General features: G+C 46.0%; 1 protein-coding gene across 2 annotated transcripts in view; it reads left to right on the forward strand.

Moving 5' to 3' along the window:
• Positions 1 to 21,071, forward strand: part of MYO18B (myosin XVIIIB) — a 565,740-nt gene that overhangs the window by 496,769 nt on the left and 47,900 nt on the right. For both annotated transcript variants that reach the window (XM_033955841.1, XM_033955842.1), the window contains 3 exons: positions 827 to 960; positions 5,814 to 5,852; positions 9,218 to 9,382. In XM_033955841.1, the coding sequence (XP_033811732.1) occupies positions 827 to 960; positions 5,814 to 5,852; positions 9,218 to 9,382 (338 nt within the window). The remainder of the gene's footprint in view (positions 1 to 826; positions 961 to 5,813; positions 5,853 to 9,217; positions 9,383 to 21,071) is intronic.

Below are 21,071 nucleotides of genomic sequence, written 5' to 3' on the forward strand. Positions count from 1 at the left end.
TAATATTATAACTCATCCTTATACCATCAAACCTCGGTTTGTGAGTAATGCGGTTTGTGAGTGTTTTGCAAGACGAGCAAAAACACTCTTGCAAATCTTGCCTCCCCAACTGAGCGTTGACTCGATTTGCGAGCCCTTACCCCTGAGAACTGGCATCGCTCCCCCCTGCCCACCCGCACCCTTACCATGATCGGGCACCGGCATGCAGCACCAACCCACAGGACGTGCCGGTGCCGAAGGAGCCTGCCGCCTGAAGCCTGCTGGCGATCTCTGATGGGCCTTGAGCATCTGTGCATGCTCAAGGCCTTCTGGCTCCTGCTCTCTCTGAGATTCTAATGAGATTCTCGGAGAAACCTGAGAATCTCATTAGAATCTCAGAGAGAGCGCAGATGCTCAAGGCCTGGCAGGCTCCAGGCGGCAGGCTCCTTTCCACACTGGCACGTCCTGTGGGTTGGTGCTGCGTGCCAGTGCCTGATCGCGGTTTGGGTTTGGGCGGGCGATGTCGGTTCTCGGGGATGGGGTGGAAGCACACCAGTGGCCTCAGGGTTTTTGGGGGGTATGTGGTGGGATGGGATGTAAGGGTACCAGTAGTCTCGGGTGTGGGGGGGGGGGGGGTTTCAGGATGTGGAACGAATCACCCTCGTTTCCATTTATTTCTATGGGGAAAGTTGCTTTGATATACGAGTACTTTGGTTTACCAGCATGCTTCTGGAACGAATTATGCTCGCAAACCAAGATTCTATTATATATTATACACAAGTGATAGAGGATCTTTGTACTAGGATAAGTTTCATAAATAACAGATACAATATTTCTTTCCCTTCAGGAAATGCAGGTGGATGAGTTGTCAGCAGTGAGACAGACATTACAAGCCGATCTTGAAACGTCCACTAGGCGAATTGCTGATCTGCAGGCAGCCCTTAAAGAAGTGGAATCAAGCGATGAAAGTGACACCGAGAGGTAATCTTCTTCCAAAGATTAATAAAAGAAATGCTTATGACCATAAAAATAAACCTTTGGCTCATGTAAAATTCAGGAAAAAAGTGTCCTATGAATTCCCGCAGTTATGACTTGGGAGCCACGAGAGTAGGGTTACCAAACGTCTGGATTTATTTGGACATGTCCTCTTTTCAAGTTTCAAGGGGTCGGTGCTGGGACCAATCCTGTTCAATATATTCATCAACGACCTGGAGACGGGGATGACATGTGAGGTTATCAAATTTGCTGATGACACCAAGCTTTGCAGCAGGGTTAGAAACGCGGAAGACTGTGAGGTCCTGCAAAGAGACCTAACAAGACTGGAAGAGTGGGCAAAAAAATGGCAAATGAGTTTTAATATAGAGAAATGTAAGGTCATGCATGTAGGGAAGAAGAACCCGATGTTCAGCTACAAAATGGGGGGATCACTGCTAGGGGTAAGCAACCTTGAAAGAGACCTGGGGGTGATGGTGGACACAACATTGAAAGCATCAACTCAGTGCGCAACGGCCTCAAAGAAAGCAAACAGAATGTTGGGCATCATTAAAAAGGGTATCTCGACCAGGACGAAGGAAGTCATCATGCCGCTGTATCGTGCAATGGTGCGCCCACATCTGGAGTACTGTGTCCAATACTGGTCGCCGTACCTCAAGAAGGACATGGCAGTACTTGAGGGAGTCCAGAGGAGAGCAACTAAATTGATAAAAGGTATGGAATACTATTCGTATGCTGACAGGTTGAAGATGCTGGGGCTCTTCTCCCTGGAAAAGCGGAGACTTAGAGGAGACATGATAGAAACCTTCAAAATCCTGAGGGGCATAGAGAAAGTGGACAGGGACAGATTTTTCAGACTGTGGGGAACCACTAACACAAGGGGTCACTCGGAAAAATTGAGAGGGGACAGGTTTAGAACAAATGCTAGGAGGTCCTTTTTTACCCAGAGGGTGGTGGACACATGGAACGCGCTTCCGGAGGTTGTGATAGCCCAGAGCACATTGCAGGGTTTCAAGGAAGGTTTAGACAAGTTCCTAAAAGAAAAGGGGATTGAGGGTTACAGATAAAAAAGAAGAGGTAGGTTACAGAAACGGACAGGAACCATATTACAGGTCATGGACCTGATGGGCCGCCGCGAGAGCGGACCGCTGGGCACGATGGACCAATGGTCTGACCCAGTGGTGGCAACTTCTTATGTTCTTATGTTCTTAATATACCGACCATCAACAAGTATCTGGCCGGTTAACAATAAAATTTTAAAAAGAGAAAAAAAATAATAGATATTTAAAAATGATGAGAGTGAACATCAATGACATTAACTGGACAAACTTGAAAGTGAAGGAAAAAGGGAAAGGAGGGGAAAAGTTACATATTTTGAGAAGAGAAGGAGAAAGTGGGAGTGGGGTAAAACATATGAGTGGGGGTCGCTTTTTTTTAAAGCGGTTGGTTGAATAAGAGAGGAACAGGAAAGAGAAAGAGAGAGAAAAGAAGGAAAAAAGAGAAAAAGAAAAAGAAAAGAAAAGAATTCTAAACACAAGTGAAGGCGTCACGAAATAAAAAAGTCTTCAGGCTTATCTTGAATTTATCTAGATGTTGTTCATCTCGGAATTGCTGTGGCAGAGCATTCCACAGCGTTGGTGCGACTACTGCAAAATTTATTTTCCGGGTGTAAAAGAAGTCTTTTATGGAAGGAATTAGCAAGAGTTTTTGATCTGTTGACCTCAGAGTACGTGAAGAGCGTTGAGGAATGAGAAGCTTATCAAGATATGAAGGCTGAACGGATGTCCGGACAGCTTTTCAAAACCTGGACACGGTACTACTCGAAAGGGTCCAGAGAAGAGCGACTAAAATGGTTAAGGGGCTGGAGGAGTTGCCAGATTGGAGAAACTGGGCCTCTTCTCCCTCAAAAAGAGGAGGCTGAGAGGGGACATGATCGAAACATTCAAGATACTGAAGGGAATAGACTTAGTAGATAAAGACAGATTGTTCACCCTCTCCAAGGTAGGTTGCAGAAGTTCCTGCTAAACTGGTGAGGCTGGTCTTTGACCTGGGGGCCGCCGCGTGACCGGACTGCTGGGCACGATGGACCACTGGTCTGACCCAGCAGTGGCAATTCTTATGTTCTTATGTTCTCTGCTCTTCCTGGCCCCTTAGGAGTCTTCGGCGTGCTCCTGTGCCTTAGCCAGGTTTGTGGCCTACTTTGGGGCATCTTCGCACATGTGCGGAAACCCACACATGCGCCTATGCGCCTTTCTCTCAACGTTCCTCGACGGCCGGCAATCAGCTGATTGGCGCCGTGCATGGGGGGAACTTGACTGCCACGCTCTTCAGGGGGAGGGAGGTCGAAGAGAAGGAGAACAGAAAGATGCCAGGGCATGGGGGTAGGAAAAGGAAACTAAGGAGACTGATGCCAGATCAGAAGAAAAGGAAGGAGAGGGAGGGAGAGTTGGAAGGGAAGAAGACAGATGTTACACCATGGGGGGAAGCGGAGAAAAGTAGATGGATGCCACATCAATGGGGGGGGAGAGAGATGGAAGGGAGAGGCAGACAGTTTCTGGAAGAGGAATAGAAAGAGAGCAGATGCTATATGGAAGAGGTAGAGAGAGGGTAGATAGTGGATGGAAGGAAGAAAATGATGAGAAGAAGAGGAAAGCAGAAACCAGACAAGAAAGGTAGAAAAAAAAAATTCTATTTATTTATTGTTGCTTTAGGATAAAGTATTATTGTAACTATGTTGATAATTGTTTATTAATAGAAAATTGAAATAAGGTGAAACTGTTTATTGGACTAATTTTAATATGTTGTTTACTAATTCAGAGACCATAACTTCTTTCCTCAGGTCAGGACAGGGATACTGTAACAGCAGTATAGTTTACTGACCTGAAGAAAGAGGTTTGTGGAGATGGTGCGGTATATAAACCCAAGGTTTAGTTTAGTTTAGTTTAGTTTAGGTTTTAACCTCTGAAAGCTAATTCAGAAATGTATTAGTCCAATAAAATGGCAGGCACTAAATTTTCTTCCCGCCATGCCTCATGCCTCCTACCCAAATGCAAAATATAAATGGGTGGGCTTCCCAAAGCCCTGCCAGCTGAAGGTCTCTTCCTCTAGGAAGGAAGGGAGGATTTGTTCAGAGATGTTTGGAGGTTGCATAGAAGAAAAACTATACACTGGCACTGGTGTGGTAATCTTTGTTGTTTGTTTTCAATTTTAAAATAAAACAAAAAATAAAGAAATAAATAAGAAAATGGGTAAATAAGCGGGGGGAGGGGCAGTGGGCGGGGCATGGTAGGGTGGGGCATGGGGTGGGTGGGCGGGACCAGAGGCCCAGTGAACTTGTGTGTCTAGGGGCCCTCGACGAATTAATCCTGCCCTAGGTGCGTCTAAGGTTCAGGCGACTGTTGGCACCTAGGTGCCACTAGGCTCAGTTCTATAAATGGTGCCTAACGTAATGCAATTGATAAGCGCTAAACGCTGTGTTCCTAGGCATTGAGGCGTTGTTTATAGAATCGGGCTCTATGGGATTTGAGCGGCCAGGCTTGAAGAATAGCATGCAGCCAGATGTGCGTGCAACTAGAGAATGACAGTGACAAAATTCATCACCGTTCCTGTCCCCGCGGATAACCGTGGGAAACCATCTTCATGTCATTCTTTAAGGAGAGAGAGAAGAATCAGAGTATAATTGGGCACAACCACTGACCCTCAAGCTTTGCTTTGAAGAATGTTGGTGTAGAAGGACTGAGGTTGAAACAGACACTACAGAATGACAGTCTCTGGTATCCAGAGCAGATATTGTGATGTCATAATGCCTCATTCCACCAGTGCCTAAGAGCCAATCACATCAGTGATGTCACAATGGCTTCATTATCCTTGGCTCACATAAGAATCAGAGTATGAATGGCCACAACCACTGACCCGCAAGCTTTGCTTTGAAGAATGCTGGTGTAGAAGGACTGAGGTTGAAATAGACACTAGAAAATGACATGGGATTATTTCCCGCGGTTATCCTTGGGGACGGGAAAGATGATGAATTTTGTCACCGTGTCATTCTCTACGTGCAAATTCTAATTGGCGCCAAGTGATATCAATAATTGATTGCTAGTGTCCAATTATTAATGTTATAATTGGCTCGTTAATCAATTAGGTTGTGTGGCCTTCTCTAGATTGCAAGGGTATTTTGGCACCCTTTATAGAATCTGGAGGTATGACGCTTATGTGCTTCCTTACTAGGGCTACCAGATTTTCCACCCCCAGGCCCACCCAGTTCCACCCATCCTTTCCCCATTACGCCCCAGTCCCACCCTAGCCCTGCCCCAGCCTCCCCCCCCCCCCACTGCCTGCTCTCATTGGGCAGGAGGGCATCCGCGCATGATGTCATCGCGTGGCATCCGTGCAGACGCGGATGCCCTCCTGCCCGACAACAATTTGTTGGAAGCTTTTCAAAACCCAGACAAAATGCCGAGTTTTGAAAAGCCGTCCGGACCCCCGGACATGTCCTCAAAAGGACGACATGTCCGGGGAAATCCGGACGCTGATAACCCTAACCCTTACTGAATAGCACTGAGTCGCTAAGTTCCAGTTTTCTGTCCATTTGCATACACACGTGGTGCGTAATTCCAGATGCCCAGTTATAGAATCGCCTCTTATATGTGACGAATGCGCACCATTAATGATTTTGCCCCCCAAATGCAAAAAATTGAAAAGAAATCCTAAAAATGGCACCGAAAATTCACAGTGAAAATGTTTGCATACCCCTGGCTGATGCTTTACCTTGCATGGCACGTAAGAACAACACCGTCCTTGGTGAAAGGGGCTGACTGATTATCTTGTCTTTCTCCTTTTAGTGTCCAGACAGCTCTAGACTCCTGCTCATCAAGAGATATGTAAGTACAACCCTCAGGGCAGCTTGCTGGTTAATGCTTCTCTATATTGCTGGGCCTACGTTATTGATAGCTAGCTGTCAAGAAGACATTTGCGTTATCCAAGTCAATACGTAGGCAGCCTGTGGTTATGTGTTCTTATTTAAATAAGAAACTAGCAGAAATGTAGTGAGAACTTTAGAAGATGCTGCTTGTTTCATTTTTTTTCATGTGTTGCCGCCTGGGTTTTCCATGTTATGTTCTATGTTTTTATTAGGGGGCGGAAGAGATAACGGATGATATGGATGGGCAGACTGGATAGGCCATATGGCCTTAATCTGCCAACATTTTCTATGTTTCTGTGTTTATTCTTTTGGTCCTCAGTGTGTTACAGTAACAGCTGACAATACTTCTGTTTTAAAAGGAGCAAGGAGAGGGGAACTCAGATATCCAAGTAGGATGTGGAGAATTTCCACAGTATTATGCTGAAACACAGCTGTGTTGGGTCATTTACCGTATATACTCAAATATAAGCCAAGACCCCCATTCCCCCCTCCCCAAGGAGGAAAAATGGTTGACTCGAACATAAGTCCAGCGGCTTAATATTCAAGTGCCCTGCCCTGTCAGGCTCTGCACCAAGCCCACTTCCTGCCAGGCACTGAACCCAGCCCCCTTCCCTCCCTCCCCTGTCAGGCACTGCACCTAGCCCTCTTCCCTCCCATGTCAGGCACTGCACCCAGCCCTCTTCCCTCCCTCCCAACCCCTGTCAGGCTCTGCTCGTGAGAATTTGCAGAAGCCAGTCAGGAAGCTGCTCAGCGCTGAGCAGCAGCGCCAAAGCACGTTCCTGCTCGGTGCTGCTCAGCGACTTAAGAAACCCAATCTCACGGTTGCTACCACTGACCAGGTTAGCAGCGGGGCAGGAGCGCGGAAAGCTTGCTCCTGCCCACTGCACCCCTGGACCACCAGGGATCAGCAGACAAGGTACGAGGACAGGGTGCAGAGCCTGGCGGTGGCCTGCAATAATTCTGGTAGGGGGGGCGCTGTCCTGAATATAAACCAGGACCCCCATTTTGGGGCCAATTTTTTGACCCCAAAATCCCGGTTTATATTCCAGTATATACAGTAATAAAGATCCTGCACTTGGACCTGATGTTCCACTTCTGTTTTTTAGTCACATCTGCTGTTGTGTCCCCCCCACCCCACACACACATAAACATGGTGAGAATCACCCTGAGTAAATAGCCTCCTTTTCAACCTGGCCTGTAGAAATGTATAACAATTAATATTGTACAATTTGCTATTTACACATCAGGATGCTTTCTCTCCAGTATAGAATCCTAGGTTATTAATTGGATGGTTAAACAGTATACAGATAATCAGGGAAGACATAAATGTTTTTGGGGTTTTTTAAAAAATCAAAACACTGCTGTAGTTGGCAGTGTTTGAGCTTTAATCTAGATTCAGTTTTCTTTTTTTTTTTATAATTGCTAAAGTTTAAAATGTGCAGAGTAAGCTGAGTTCATAAAACCCTGCAAATCAATGTAGCTGTAGAAAAGGGGCAACCATCTGAATACTAAGCTGATTGGGAGTCCTCCACCTACAGTCCTGTCAGTAGGGGGTGCTGTTGCACTATCACATTTTCAATAATGAGGAACAGGTGAGCTCTGCCTATCTCCAGCAATTGAAAACACCAACATTGAAGCACCACCTCCTACTGGCAGCAACACAATTGGAGGCCTCCCACTTAACTTAGAGGGAACAGTGCTTGCATTGGTGTTTAGCACCTACCTGAGCAGGGTTGCCAGATTTTACTATACTAAAATCCAGACCCCTAGACCCACTCCCCCAATCCTGCCCTAGCCCCGCTCCCCGCTGCCTGCTCTCGTCGGGCAGGAAGAAATCTGCACATGTGCAGATGCTACGCGATGATGTCACACGCTATGTGCGTGATGTCATTGTGTGGCATCCGTGCATGTGCGGATTTCCTCCTGCCCGACACGATGTAGAGAAGGCTTTTCAAAACCCAAAGTGCCAGGTTTTGAAAAGCTGTCTGGTCCCCCGGACATGTCCTCGAAAAGGAGAACATGTCTGGGGAAATCCAGACGTCTGGAAACCTTATACCTTAGCACAGGGCTGCCCAAGTCCGGTCCTCGAGATCTACTGGCAGGCCTGGTTTTTAGGATATTAGCAATGAATATGCATGAGAGAGATTTGCATACCAAGAAGGCAGTGCAGGCAAATCTCTCTCATGCATGTTCATTGTGGATATCCTGAAAACCTGGCCTGCCAGAAGATCTCGAGGACCGGACTTGGGCAGCCCTGCCTTAGCACATAAAGGAGGTAACTCTATAATATAGGCCAGGGATCCCCAAAGTCCCTCCTTGAGGGCTGAATTCAGTCGGGTTTTCAGGATTTCCCCAGTGAATATGCATGAGATCTATGTGCATGCACTGCTTTCAATGCATATTCATTGGGGAAATCCTGAAAACCCGACTGGATTGCGGCCCTGAAGGAGGGACTTTGAGATCCCTGATCTAGGGCAAGATTCAGTAAATGGCACTGAGAAACAGGTGCTGGGAAAAATCAGAGCTATTCTCTAAAGTTAGATTGTAAGCTCTTCTGAGCAGGGACTGTTTAAATGTCAAAATGTACAGCCCTGCGTACGCATTTTAGGGTTATAAAAGTGATAAAGGGTATTCGTCATAGAATAGCATGTAGCATAGGATTACCAGATGTCCGGGAAAACCTGGACATGGCCTCTTTTTAGAGGATTGTCTACCATGTTTCCCTGAAAATAAGACAGTGTTTTATATTGATTTTGGATCCAAAAAACGCACTAGGGTTTACTTTCGGAGATGTCTTATTTTTTTCATGTACAACAATCTCCCTTCCTCTCCTCCACCCCAATTCTTCCTCCCCCCCCTCCCCTATGTGCAGCATCTTTCCTCCCCTCTCACCCATCCCTTTATGCAGCATCTTTCTATCCCTCCCTCCCATCCCCCTGTGCAGCAGAACCCCACCGGCCTTTCCACCGTGAGACTGACATAGCTCTGCTCTGAGGCCTCCTAAAGCAGCAGGGGTGGGAGTTGCTGAATCAATGAGTCTGATTTTTTTTCGGCAAATCATGCAACACTAGTGTCAAGGATAGAGTTAGGGAGTTTCGGTGACATTCGGGTGGGGGAGGGGCCTTCGGGGGTCAGTCTTAACTAGGGCTTATTTTCGGGGTAGGGCTTATTTTGGAGGAAACAGGGCAGGTGCCTGGACAGACTCCAAAACCCGTTAGTTTCCGTTTGGAAAATCTGGTAACCCTACTCAAAATGGGGGAGAATCCTTTTTATACATCTGGCTAAAACTTTGACCGAATACTATGTGCTGACCATTGCTTTTAGTGACAACCAGTCTAGCATTGGATCTTCGATAAGTCTGGATATAGCTGGAAGTGTCAGATCGTGGCTGGGATCTTCGGTGGGATGGGAATCGCCCTCTGGTGCTGGTAATGCCAGAAGTCTCTCGAGGCAGTCCATAGCAGATAGCATCACCCTCCACAGCCAAAGGTAAGACTCTCCCGCTGGTATAATTACTCTTATTTATTTATTTTTTTTTAAAAAAAGGAGAAAGAATTGCAAATATAGAAACCGGTCTGCAAGGTATATTTTCTGTGACACACCCCAGGTCGCAGCTTTTCTGAATCACAATGTGGTTTAGACGTTCCAGGCTTGATATTCAGCTGACGGTGCTCAGCATTTAGGTGACCGCCTGCAACATTAAGCCAGAAAATTCAATGCTAGGCCATTTCCAGGCACTAGCATTGAAGTTTCAGGTTTGTGGAGCCAGCCAACACATAGTTGGTTAAGGGAGGAATTTGTCATCGGGCGCTACTATGTTAGCGCATGCTAACCACATTAGCGCACTTGAGACTAGAAGTCTGCACGGGAACGGGGATCGCGGGAATCCCGTGGGTCCTGCGGGAGTCCCGCAGGAATCTCCCCCTAACCCACGGGACTCCCACGGGGACCCCCCTCAAGCCAACGGGACTCCCACGGGGATGGAAGGCTTTGGAAGCAGGGTTCGTCCATATAATATAATGGACACGTCAGCCTTAGTAAAAGAGGGGGTTTATAAGTTAATTGCCTGAACAGGAAATAAAAAAAGGGTTCCACCAAAGAGATTCCACAAGGAAAACAGCAAAAGAAACTGTGGAATTGATAATCCTGTCAGAAGTAATTGCTGCTTTTTATGGGGACGGGCGGGGATGGAGGTAATTCCATGCGGGATTGGGTGGGGACGGAGAGGATCCTGACGGGGACGGAGAGGATCCTGGTGGGGACGGGTGGGGACGGAGAGGATCCTGGTGGGGACGGGCAGGGATGGGTGGGATTTCTGTCCCCACGCAACTCTCTACTCGAGACGCTAAAGATGCCCATAGGAATATAATGAGTGTCTTTTGTGTTTAGCATGCACTGACGCGGTTAGCAACCATTGATGAATTACTACAAATAATAATTATTTCTATAGCGCTACTGGACATACATCAAAACACAGAAGAGATGGTCCCTGCTCAAAAGAGCTTACAATCTAGTGAAGCCAGACAAGAAGGTGCATCTATACACAGTGCTTAGTGAGGAACCATATACAGCTGCATTATGATGTCATCAAGAATTTTGGGTATGTCCCAGATGCATTGTGATGTCACTGAGCGTTCAGACAGCTTCTACTACTATTAATCATTTCTACAGCTACTAGACATCAAAACACAGAAGAGACAGTCCCTGCTCAAAAGAGCTTACAATCTAGTCAAAACAAACCAAGAAAAAAACTGCAGACCAGAGTACAAGATACAGGCTGAGTTTATTTTAACAGATATATATTGCGGTTAACGTCACCACTTTTATACAAACCAGGGGACCCAGCAAGGTCCGTGTTTCGGTTAACAGGGGTCCTAACAAATAAAGATGAGAATGACCAAAACTATAAAAATAAAATATAATAGATGTACACATAACGGAGCCAAATGGGCGAATCAAAATGGATGAACAAAATGTGAACTGGTGACTGATAACCATAAGTGATATAAAGAACTAAGTATTGTGCAAGTATATAATGCTACATAAGTGATATATGGTGATGGTAGTATATTTTAGCCAGCAGCGGCAATTCTTATGTTCAGTGAACTATGGCACAGAAAAAAAGAGAGATGCAAATGCATGGGATGCAAATAGAGAAATAGAATTCAACATACCCTAATTTGTCAAGGTCTCAAAACAAACCGCAACGCAAACAAACTGATAAGATAAGATGAATGGGCTAATTATAAATGAGCAAAAATAAAATAACCATTATTTATTTTAAAAAATATATATATTAAAAAAAACATTATGTGTTGAAAGCACATGGATATATAACAGTCTATGTAAAATGAGTAAAAACCAGAACGGTAACCTGAGCTTAAAAGGTCTGTGATATGGGCTAAAAAAAGTCTAAAAACAGAACGATGACCTGGACTTTAGTCAATCTAGTCAAGACAGACAAACTGGACAAGAAGGTTCATCTACACACAGTGCTCAGGTGAGGGAACCATGTACAGCTGCATTATGATGTCATCAAGAATTCTGCATTGTGATGTCACTGGGCTTTCAGACAGCTAATCATTTTTATAGCGCTACTAGACATATGCAGCGCTGTACATCAAAACACAGGAGACAGTCCCTGCTCAAAAGAGCTTAGAATCTAGTCAAGACAGACAAACTAGACAAGAAGGTGCATCTACTGCATGGGGCACCGCATAAAGAGAGGACTGACTTTTATGTGGTTACCTTGGCCAGTTAAATGCTGAATATTGGAACTTAAGCAGCCAAGTGCGGATTCCACCCTGGGAACGCCCCTCCCCCCCCTCCTCCCCCCCACACACAAATAACCAGTTTTCATTTCAGTGCTAACTGATTATTTTTAGCAGCATAACAGATTAACGGCCACTAAATATTACTGGTTAGCCCCAAACAGGCTATTTAACCAGCCAGGAGCCTTCCTTGCAGGTCTTGTGGTTCAGTTTGTCTTCCTCTTCCCGCCTCCTTTTTTTTTTTTTTTTTTTTTTTTTTACATCTAACAACTTTTATTGATAGTCACAAAATACAGACAATCACAAAGGATAAAATTGAAAACAACACGACAGGCACACGGGGTTTCTTCAATGCACCAGCCTCCATAACACGATATAACCTCAACGTTACAACAATCGTATCAGAATGCCTCTTCCCCTTCCTTCCCATCCCAACCAGAGCAGGATTAACCAATAGGCCAAGTAGGCACATGCCTAGGGCCCGAAATGGTCAGGGGGGCCCGATGAAGGAGGGCATCAACATTGGTTTTTTTCCAAACGGCGATGGGCCCCTCCTGCATCAATCGGCAATGCACCGCCCCCGATCGGCAACGCGCTCCCCCCCCCCCCCCCCATTGACGGAAAGTAAGGCAAGCAAGCAACATGGGTAAGAAAGGCAACGGGAACTGTAATTGTGCAAGCGGTGCTGCTTGCCCAAAGCTTCCCTCTGACGCAGCTTCCTGTTTCCGCCTGGGTGCATGGTGGGGTGGGGCGGGGCAGGGGGCCCAGTGTACTTGTGTGCCTAGGGGCCCTCAATGAATTAATCCTGCCCTGACGCCAACCACCCGCCCGCCCTCCCCTTAACATAATCATATACCCTCTGAATCATGCTCAAATCCTGTCTTTAGTCCCCTTTCCTGAAAAATCTTTTCCCAGTGCTCAATTTTGTGCAGTTTACATATTTTAATGCTGTAAGTTTATACGTCGAGCAATTCAATTCAAGATGGCCAATATTTCCCACAAATGAATAAACACTCGGATAAAACACCAAACGATCTTATCTGTAAACCCGAGTGTATGCTATATTTCAATGAAGTGCCAACTTTGAATTTGTCTTTAAAACACTAAGGGGCTCATAATCGAAAGAGAAAAACGTTCAAAAACCAGCCTAAGTCGGGCACTTGGACGAACATTGTCCAAATACGTCCAAGTGCCGATAATGAAAATGGGTTTTGGACATATTTCTAAATGACCTAGGCCTTCATAGTGCCGCTGAACGACCAAAGCTAAACGGGGCGTTTCAGGAGGAGTGTCGAGGGCGGGAGTTGGGCGGGACGTGGGCCGGCTTAGACTTAGTCGTACAGCATGTATAACCGAAAGTTATACAGCCCAGGATCGACGGAACTTGGACGTTATGAATTAGACCATTTAAAACATGGTCTAAGTTACAAAAAACCATCTAAAGTCACCAGATAAGCACTGCAAACACATAATACAGACCCCCACACACTACCCCAGTGATCACCGACCCCCCCCCCCAACCCCATAAAAATCATAATCACACCTTTAATATTCAGCCTCCAGACCTTCATCATCTGGCAGCCTGGCATAGGAAAGCCTAGTCGTCCAGCACAGAGGCAGCTTAAGCCGTCTTGGGGGTGGGTTAAGGACCCATGGAGAGGAGGACCCATGCCCATAAGCCCCTGTAATCACTGCATTGATCACTCCCCTAAAAAAAACCAAAACCCTTTTGTACTGCCCTATAAGTGGGTTCTTCAGCCATAAGGGCTATTGGGGTGGTAGATAGGTGGGTATAGGGGATTTTGGAGGTGGTTTGGGGGGCTCACCATGTCCTATAAGGGAGCTGTAGTGAGATGAAGACATGGCACCCTTTTTGTGAAGTTCACAGCAGTGCCCTGTAAGGTACCCCACTATTTAGGTGCCATGTCTGGGTGTTCAGTCCATCACTTTGCCGACCCCTCCCACGTCCAACAGGGCTTGTTCTAGGCGTTTTTGACTTGGACAAAAAGTTGGATTGTTGAAACGGAAAAAGATTTGGACGTATTTTTCGAAAATGTGTCCTAAGCTGATTTTTTACTTTAGACGACTTGCGACTTAGACGAAAACGGACTTTCGATTATGCCCCTTCACGCACCTATTTCGGAGGCGCCCAACTAGATAGGCGCTTATCTAAATTGAATAACACGCTCAATTAAGCTTTTTAATCAGCACTAATTAAAACCCAGGCGCCTACCAAGAAAGAGTGATTCTGTAACAAGGCGCCTCTAAAAATGTAGGCAGCCTTCAAACAAATAGGCGCTATGCATGTTAGGCGTGGGCGTGGCTTCGTGTCAGGCGCCTTGTTACAGAATCGCTGCTCTTAAGCGCGCTTAAACTACTCGCATGGCCGTCTAACTTTTAGTTGCACCTAGAGCCGGCCTATTTATTGGGCGCCTCCAAAATAGGTGCCGCTCAGCGTGATTCACGAAACAGCGCCCAATTTTACTTGAATCGCGCTGAACGGTGCCTATTTCGGCGCCTAACTTTTGAGCGCTTCTTACAGAATTTGCCCCTTACATAAGAACATAAGAACTGCCATCTCCGGATCAGACCTTCGGTCCATCAAGTCCGGCGATCCGCCCACGCGGAGGCCCTGCCAGGTGTACACCTGGCGTAATTTATAGTCCACCATATCTTTATATGCCTCTCTTAAGGAGATATGCATCTAGTTTGCTCTTGAAGCCTAGGACGGTCGATTCTGCCATAATCTCCTCTGGGAGGGCATTCCAGGCGTCAACCACTCTCTGAGTGAAGCAGAACTTCCTGACATTAGTCCTGAACCTGTCCCCCCTTAGCTTCATTACATGTCCTCTAGTCCGTGTCAAATTGGACAATGTAAATAATCTTCTCTGCTCTATTTTGTCGATTCCTTTCAGTATTTTGAAAGTCTCGATCATATCCCCTCGCAGTCTCCTTTTCTCAAGGGAGAACAATCCCAGTCTCTTAAGTCGTTCCTCGTATTCCAAGTTCTCCATACCTTTTATTAGCTTCGTTGCTCGTCCATGCACCCTCTCCAGCAGTTTTATATCCTTCTTTAGGTTGGGAGATCAATGTTGGACGCAGTTTCCAAGTGTGGTCTGACCATTGCCCTATAAAGCGGCATTATAACTTTCTCCGATCTACTCGTGATTCCTTTCTTTATCATGCCCAACATTCTATTTGCCTTCTTTGCCGCTGCCGCGCATTGTGCCGACGGCTTCAGGGTCCAATCTATCAGTACACCCAGGTCCTTTTCTTGTTCACTCTTCCCCAGAGTTGCACCTGACATTGTATACTCGTATTCCTTATTCTTATTGCCTAAATGCATTACCTTGCATTTCTCCACATTGAACTTCATCTGCCATTTCTCCGCCCATGTTTCTAACCGACACAAGTCGCTCTGGAGTTCCTCTCTATCCTCCTGCGATCTGATCGCCCGGCATAGTTTTGTATCGTCTGCAAACTTGATGATCTCACTGGATGTTCCTTCCTCCAGGTCATTGATATAAATATTAAAAAGGATCGGCCCAAGTACCGAGCCCTGGGGTACACCACTAGTCACTTTCTCCCAGTCGGAGAACTTCCCATTTATGCCCACTCTCTGCTTTCGGTTTTCCAGCCATTTGCCTATCCATCCCTTAATCTTCCATTGCCCCAGATACAAAAAAAACCTAGGTTGCGAGCCTACTAGGGACAAAGAAAATAACTGCATATAATAAGAATGTGGTCGTTCCACAGGAAGTCAGTAAATCAAATTCATAACCCTTTGAGATGAATTCTGGTTAAAGCATGGAAGAGAATGAAGAGAACCATTTGATGCCCTTATCTAGAAGCAGTCTCCTTATCAGGGGCAGATTTCCTCAGTGGTGAGAGGCGCCCGAGGCTGCGGTGTCCCTCCCCTGCCCTCTTCTCTGCTCCCCCCACCCTATCCGCTCTTTCCCTGTGCCCTCCCGCTGCACACATGCACTTCCCTCGCACCTCTTTAACTTTCTGGGCATGAGCAGCAACCCCCCCAAACTGCTGCTCGTGCCAGCTTTTGGGGTTAGGGGAGTCATCCTAACCCTATCAGTTCTTCCTCTGATGTCACTTCCTAGGTGCAGGTCCAGGAAGTGATTTCAGAAGAAGAGCCAATGGTGCGAGCAGCAGGTTTGGGTTGCTGTTCGTGCCCAGAATGTTAAAGAGGGACGGGAGACGGGAAGGGGCACGCGCGTGGTAGTGGGGGTGGGGTAGAGGACAGGAAGTGATGTCAGAGGAAGAGCTGATGTTGGGCAAGCAGCAGGTTTGGGTTGCTGTTCGTGCCCAGAACGTTAAAGAGGGACGGGAGAAGGTAATGGGCACGCGCATGGTAGTAGGGGTGGGGTAGAGGACAGGAAGTGATGTCAGAGGAAGAGCTGATGCTAGTGCAAGCAGCAGGTTTGGGTTGCTGTTCGTGCTCAGAACGTTAAAGAGGGATGGGAGAAGGTAAGGGGCATGTGCGTGGTGGCGGAGGGGGGGGAGAGGAGGACAGGTGCCGGTACTCCCACCAAGACAGCACCCGGGGCAGACTGCATTCCTATACTATGCCACTGGGTTTCCTAATAATATGACTGCAACTCATGACCTTCGGTGGATGTTTGGAGCTAGGGTCCCACCTGCACCTCCCTCAATGTGAGCACAAGTATTTCTCAGTGTAGTGGGGGGTTCCCCCCACACATCCCTCACAGCCCTAACGGGAGCGGTAAGAACAGCTTCATGTGGCAGTGCGCATTCATCCCTGCATGCAATTGTCGGCATGCTTTTGACGGGTCACCAGATTTTTAGGCTATACAAACTGAATATGCATGAGAAAGATTTGCATAGAAAGGAGGCAGTGCACGCAGATCGCTCTGATGCACATTCATTTGGGATATCCTGAAAGCCTGACTGGGTTGAGAATCCCTGCCTTAAAGGGTGGGGGGATGTGTCTTTAGCTTTCACAACTTAAACCGCTGCCGTAGGCTTTCCATCAAAATGTATCGCTGCTATTTCAGATGTCTAAAGTACAGGTTTTTTTTTTCATTTTATTCAGAAATCATTTGGGGATAACTATGATGGAACATTTGGACTGTTAGAGAAAATTTCTGTTAAATTTTGAATACATTCCGAAAGCAGCAAATGTAATACGCATGATATGTCAAGAAATGAGATGGCTGCCAGAGCTGGATCTGTGTTATGGCGCTGGAGATTAAAGCTATATATCAAAAGCACACTTCAAAAAATATATTTTTCACCGAGGCATGTTTGAGATTAAAGAGATAATACAGCATAGCTAATGAATTGTCAGCGATGGACAGCCCTTTATATCTGATATCGAAGCAGTTTCATATGGTGTCAGGTCAAAAGCCTGCCGGGACAAAGGCGCGCCCAGACAATTGAGCGCAGCGCGCGCCGCCGCGCCGCTCAAAATTACTGTTTTTAGCGCTCCGACTGGGGGGCGTCGGGGGAACCCCCCACACACTTTACTTAATAGACATTGCGCCGCGTTGTGGGGGCATTGTGGGGGGTGTGGGGGGTTGTAACCCCCCACATTTTACTGAAAACTGAACTTTTTCCCTGTTTTTAGGGAAAAAGTTCAGTTTACAGTACAATGTGGAGGGTTACAACCCTCCAAACCCCCCATAACGCCGGCGCAATGTCTATTAAGTAAACTGGGGGGGGGGGTTCCCCAACAAAAACCCCCGTCGGAGCCCCTAAAAACTAATTTAGAGCGGCGCGGCGGCGCGCGCTTTTGTCTTTCGCGCCGTTGTCTATGAACCATTTCATATTGTGTATGTATTATGGTAATGAACAGATAGGAAAGACTTTGGGGGGAGGGGAGATACGCTAGAGACATTTAAATGCCTCTATGAGTAAGAGCCATCTTTTCAAAATGAGGATAAACTCAAAACAAATTGACCCTTATTAGTCACAGTGAAGGAGTTTGCTCAATATTAGGGGTGCTCAGGCAGCCACAGCACCCACAGAGCTGGTTCCACAATGAAGTTACGGAGTAATGCTTTCAAAACCAATAGGAGGAAATATTTTTTTTCACTCAGAGAATTATCCCTTATAATGCGGTACGCAAACAAATCTATTGGGTCAACAAAGAAATTAAAAATAAAAGGTCAGAAAGCTGAAAGAACGCAAAATTCATAATTGTTCCAGACTTTTGCACATCACTGTACATTGTTCTAAACAATTGCTTATCCCTAGTGTAATGTGAAAAGTGAAAGTATGTGCACCCTTTTCTTCTGAAACGTAAAGCAAAAAGTCCATTGCGGTCCTATGTAGTGAACTTTGGGGGGCTTCAACGGATACAGAACTCAGCAATCCGCTTCTGCAAAAACCAGAGGGAACGGTACAGTTTAGGGGGTGAAGAACTTATGTGCACGACAGAAGAGCGGGACTTGGGTGGGATGGTATGTGATGATCTTAAGGTGGCCAAACAGGTTGAAAAGGTGACGGCGAAAGCTAGAAGGAAACTAGGGTGCTTAGGGAGAGGTATGGCTAGTAAGAAAAAGGAGGTATTGGTGCCCCTGTATAAGACTTTGGTGAGACCACACTTAGAATATTGTGTACAGTTCTGGAGGCCGCACCTTCAAAAAGATATAAAAAGGATGGAGTCGGTCCAGAGGAAGGCTACTAAAATGGTGCATGGTCTTCATGATAAGGCGTATGGGGATAGACTTTTTAATTATTATTTTTTTATAGATTTTCAATTTACATAATCAAGATTATACATGTACAGAAAGCAAATTCAAGACATACAAAGTAATACAATATAATTATAATACAAGAAAAACAAACAAACATCAGCTTAAATCCAGCTCAAATCCTCAAATGGGATCCAAAATGTAAATATGAGCGAGAATAAAGAAAATCTTTTCTTTAAAGAAATTATGGTAAGATAGCAGAGATAAAGGCACCTATTTTTCACTGAGCACTCTCCATTGTCAATTGGGAAGGGTCAAAGAAAACATATTTATGTGATTTATAATAAATTATCCATTTACATGGATGATGAGGAAAAAAGGTAGAGGGACAGACTTAAAGATTTCAATCTGTATACTTTGGAGGAAAGGCGGGGAAGGGTGATATGATAAGAGGTATTTAAATACCTACATAATGTAAATGCACATGAGTCGAGTCTCTTTCATTTGAAAGGAAACTCTGCAATGAGAGGGTAAAGGATGAAGTTAAGAGGTGATAGGCTCCGGTGTAATCTGAGGAAATACTTTTTTACAGAAAGGGTGGAAGATGCGTGGAACAGTCTCCCGGAAGAGGTGGTGGAAACAGAGACTGTGTCTGAATTCAAGAAAGCCTGGAATAGGCACATGGGATCACTCGGAGAGAGAAAGAGATAATAGCTACTGTAGATGGGCAGACTAGATGGGCCATTTGGCCTTTATTTGCCATCATGTTACTATGTTTCTTTACAATCTCAGCTTTTCTTAAAATCCCATCTTTTCTTAAAATCTGGCACGCTGCTGGCCTCAATTACCTGTTGTGGTGGACTATTCCAGCGATCAACCACCCTTTCGGTGAAGAAGTATTTTCTGGTATCGCCATGAAATTTCTCACCCTTGATTTTCCATGGATGCCCTCTAGTCGCCGTGGGTCCTTTAAGAAAAAAGAGATCTTCTTCTACCTCGATACGGCCCGTGACATATTTGAACATCTTGATCAAGTCTCCCCTCTCTCTGCGTTCTACCAATGGAGAAAGTGTCACAGAGGTCTCGGTGGGCGACACATTGGCCTCCAGTGACCACAACATGGTATGGTTCAATATCAGGAAAGGTTTCACTAAATCTACTACACTAACCAAAGTCCTCAAATTCAAGGACACAAATTTCAAAGAAATGGGAGACTTCGTTCACCAGGCGCTACAAAGCCAAGAAGAAACCGATAACGTGGAAGACATGTGGTCGACTTTGAAAGCAACCATACAAGAAGCAACAAACCGCTATGTAAAATCAGTAAGTAAACGGAGAAGGAACAATAAGCCACAGTGGTTTACTGCGGAGATCTCAGACCTGATCAAGGAGAAGAAAAAAGCATTCATCTCTTACAAACAATCAGGGAAGCAGGACTCTAGAGCAGACTACCTGACCAAATCAAAAGCCGTCAAAACAGCAGTCAGGGAGGCTAAATTCCTCATGGAGGAGTCTCTAGCAAAGAACATCCAGAAGGGAGATAAATCCTTCTTCAGGTATATCAGTGATAGAAGAAAAAACTCAGGCGGGATTGTACGTCTTAGGAAACCAGACGGAGACTATGTGGAAAAGGATTCGGAAAAAGCCCAACTATTAAATGAATACTTCTGCTCAGTCTTCACCCGAGAAGCGCCAGGGCTCGGCCCTCAGCTACAGACAAGGGTTGGCTCAGTTGACCCGTTTAGTAACTTTGAGTTTACGCCCAGCAGTGTCTACGGTGAGCTGTCAAAGCTCAAGGTTAACAAAGCAATGGGGCCGGACAACCTGCACCCCAGGGTGCTTAGGGAGCTGAGTGATGTCTTGGCGGAGCCACTGTCCGCGCTCTTCAACCTCTCCCTTAGTACAGGCAGCGTCCCGTTGGACTGGAGGACGGCTAACGTCATTCCACTCCACAAGAAAGGCTCAAAGATGGAGACAGCAAACTACAGACCAGTGAGTCTAACATCGATAGTGAGCAAACTAATGGAAACTCTAATCAAACACCAATTAGATAAGATCCTGGATGAGGAGAATCTATGGGATGCCCGACAACATGGATTTACTAAGGGGAGATCCTGCCAATCCAACCTGATCAGCTTCTTTGACTGGGTGACAGGGAAGCTGGATATTGGGGAGTCCCTGGACATCGTGTACCTGGACTTTAGCAAAGCATTCGATAGCGTACCACACCGCAGGTTACTGAGCAAGATGAGTTCTATAGGATTAGGTAACACATTGACGAAATGGGTTGGGAGCTGGCTTGGAGGTAGGCTCCAAAGGGTGGTGGTGAACGGCACCCCCCTCCGAAATGACGGAGGTGATTAGTGGAGTACCACAGGGCTCAGTCTTGGGCCCAATCCTATTCAACATCTTTATAAGAGACTTGGCAGAAGGGCTTCGAGGTAAAATAACATTATTCGCCGATGACGCCAAACTGAGTAATGTAGTGGGCAAATGCACAACAGATGAAGATTCAATGCCCGACAACATGATGCACGACCTACTCCTACTGGAGCGATGGTCTAGGACAGGGCAACTCAACTTCAATGCCAAAAAATGCAAAGTTATGCACCTGGGCAGCCAGAATCCATGCAAGTCTTATACCCTTAATGGCGAGATCCTAGCAAAAACGGTAGCAGAACGAGACTTGGGGGTAATCATCAGTGAGGACATGAAGTCTGCCAATCAAGTGGAGCAGGC

This window comes from Geotrypetes seraphini, chromosome 8, assembly GCF_902459505.1.
Source record: "Geotrypetes seraphini chromosome 8, aGeoSer1.1, whole genome shotgun sequence".
Taxonomy (NCBI): domain Eukaryota; kingdom Metazoa; phylum Chordata; class Amphibia; order Gymnophiona; family Dermophiidae; genus Geotrypetes; species Geotrypetes seraphini.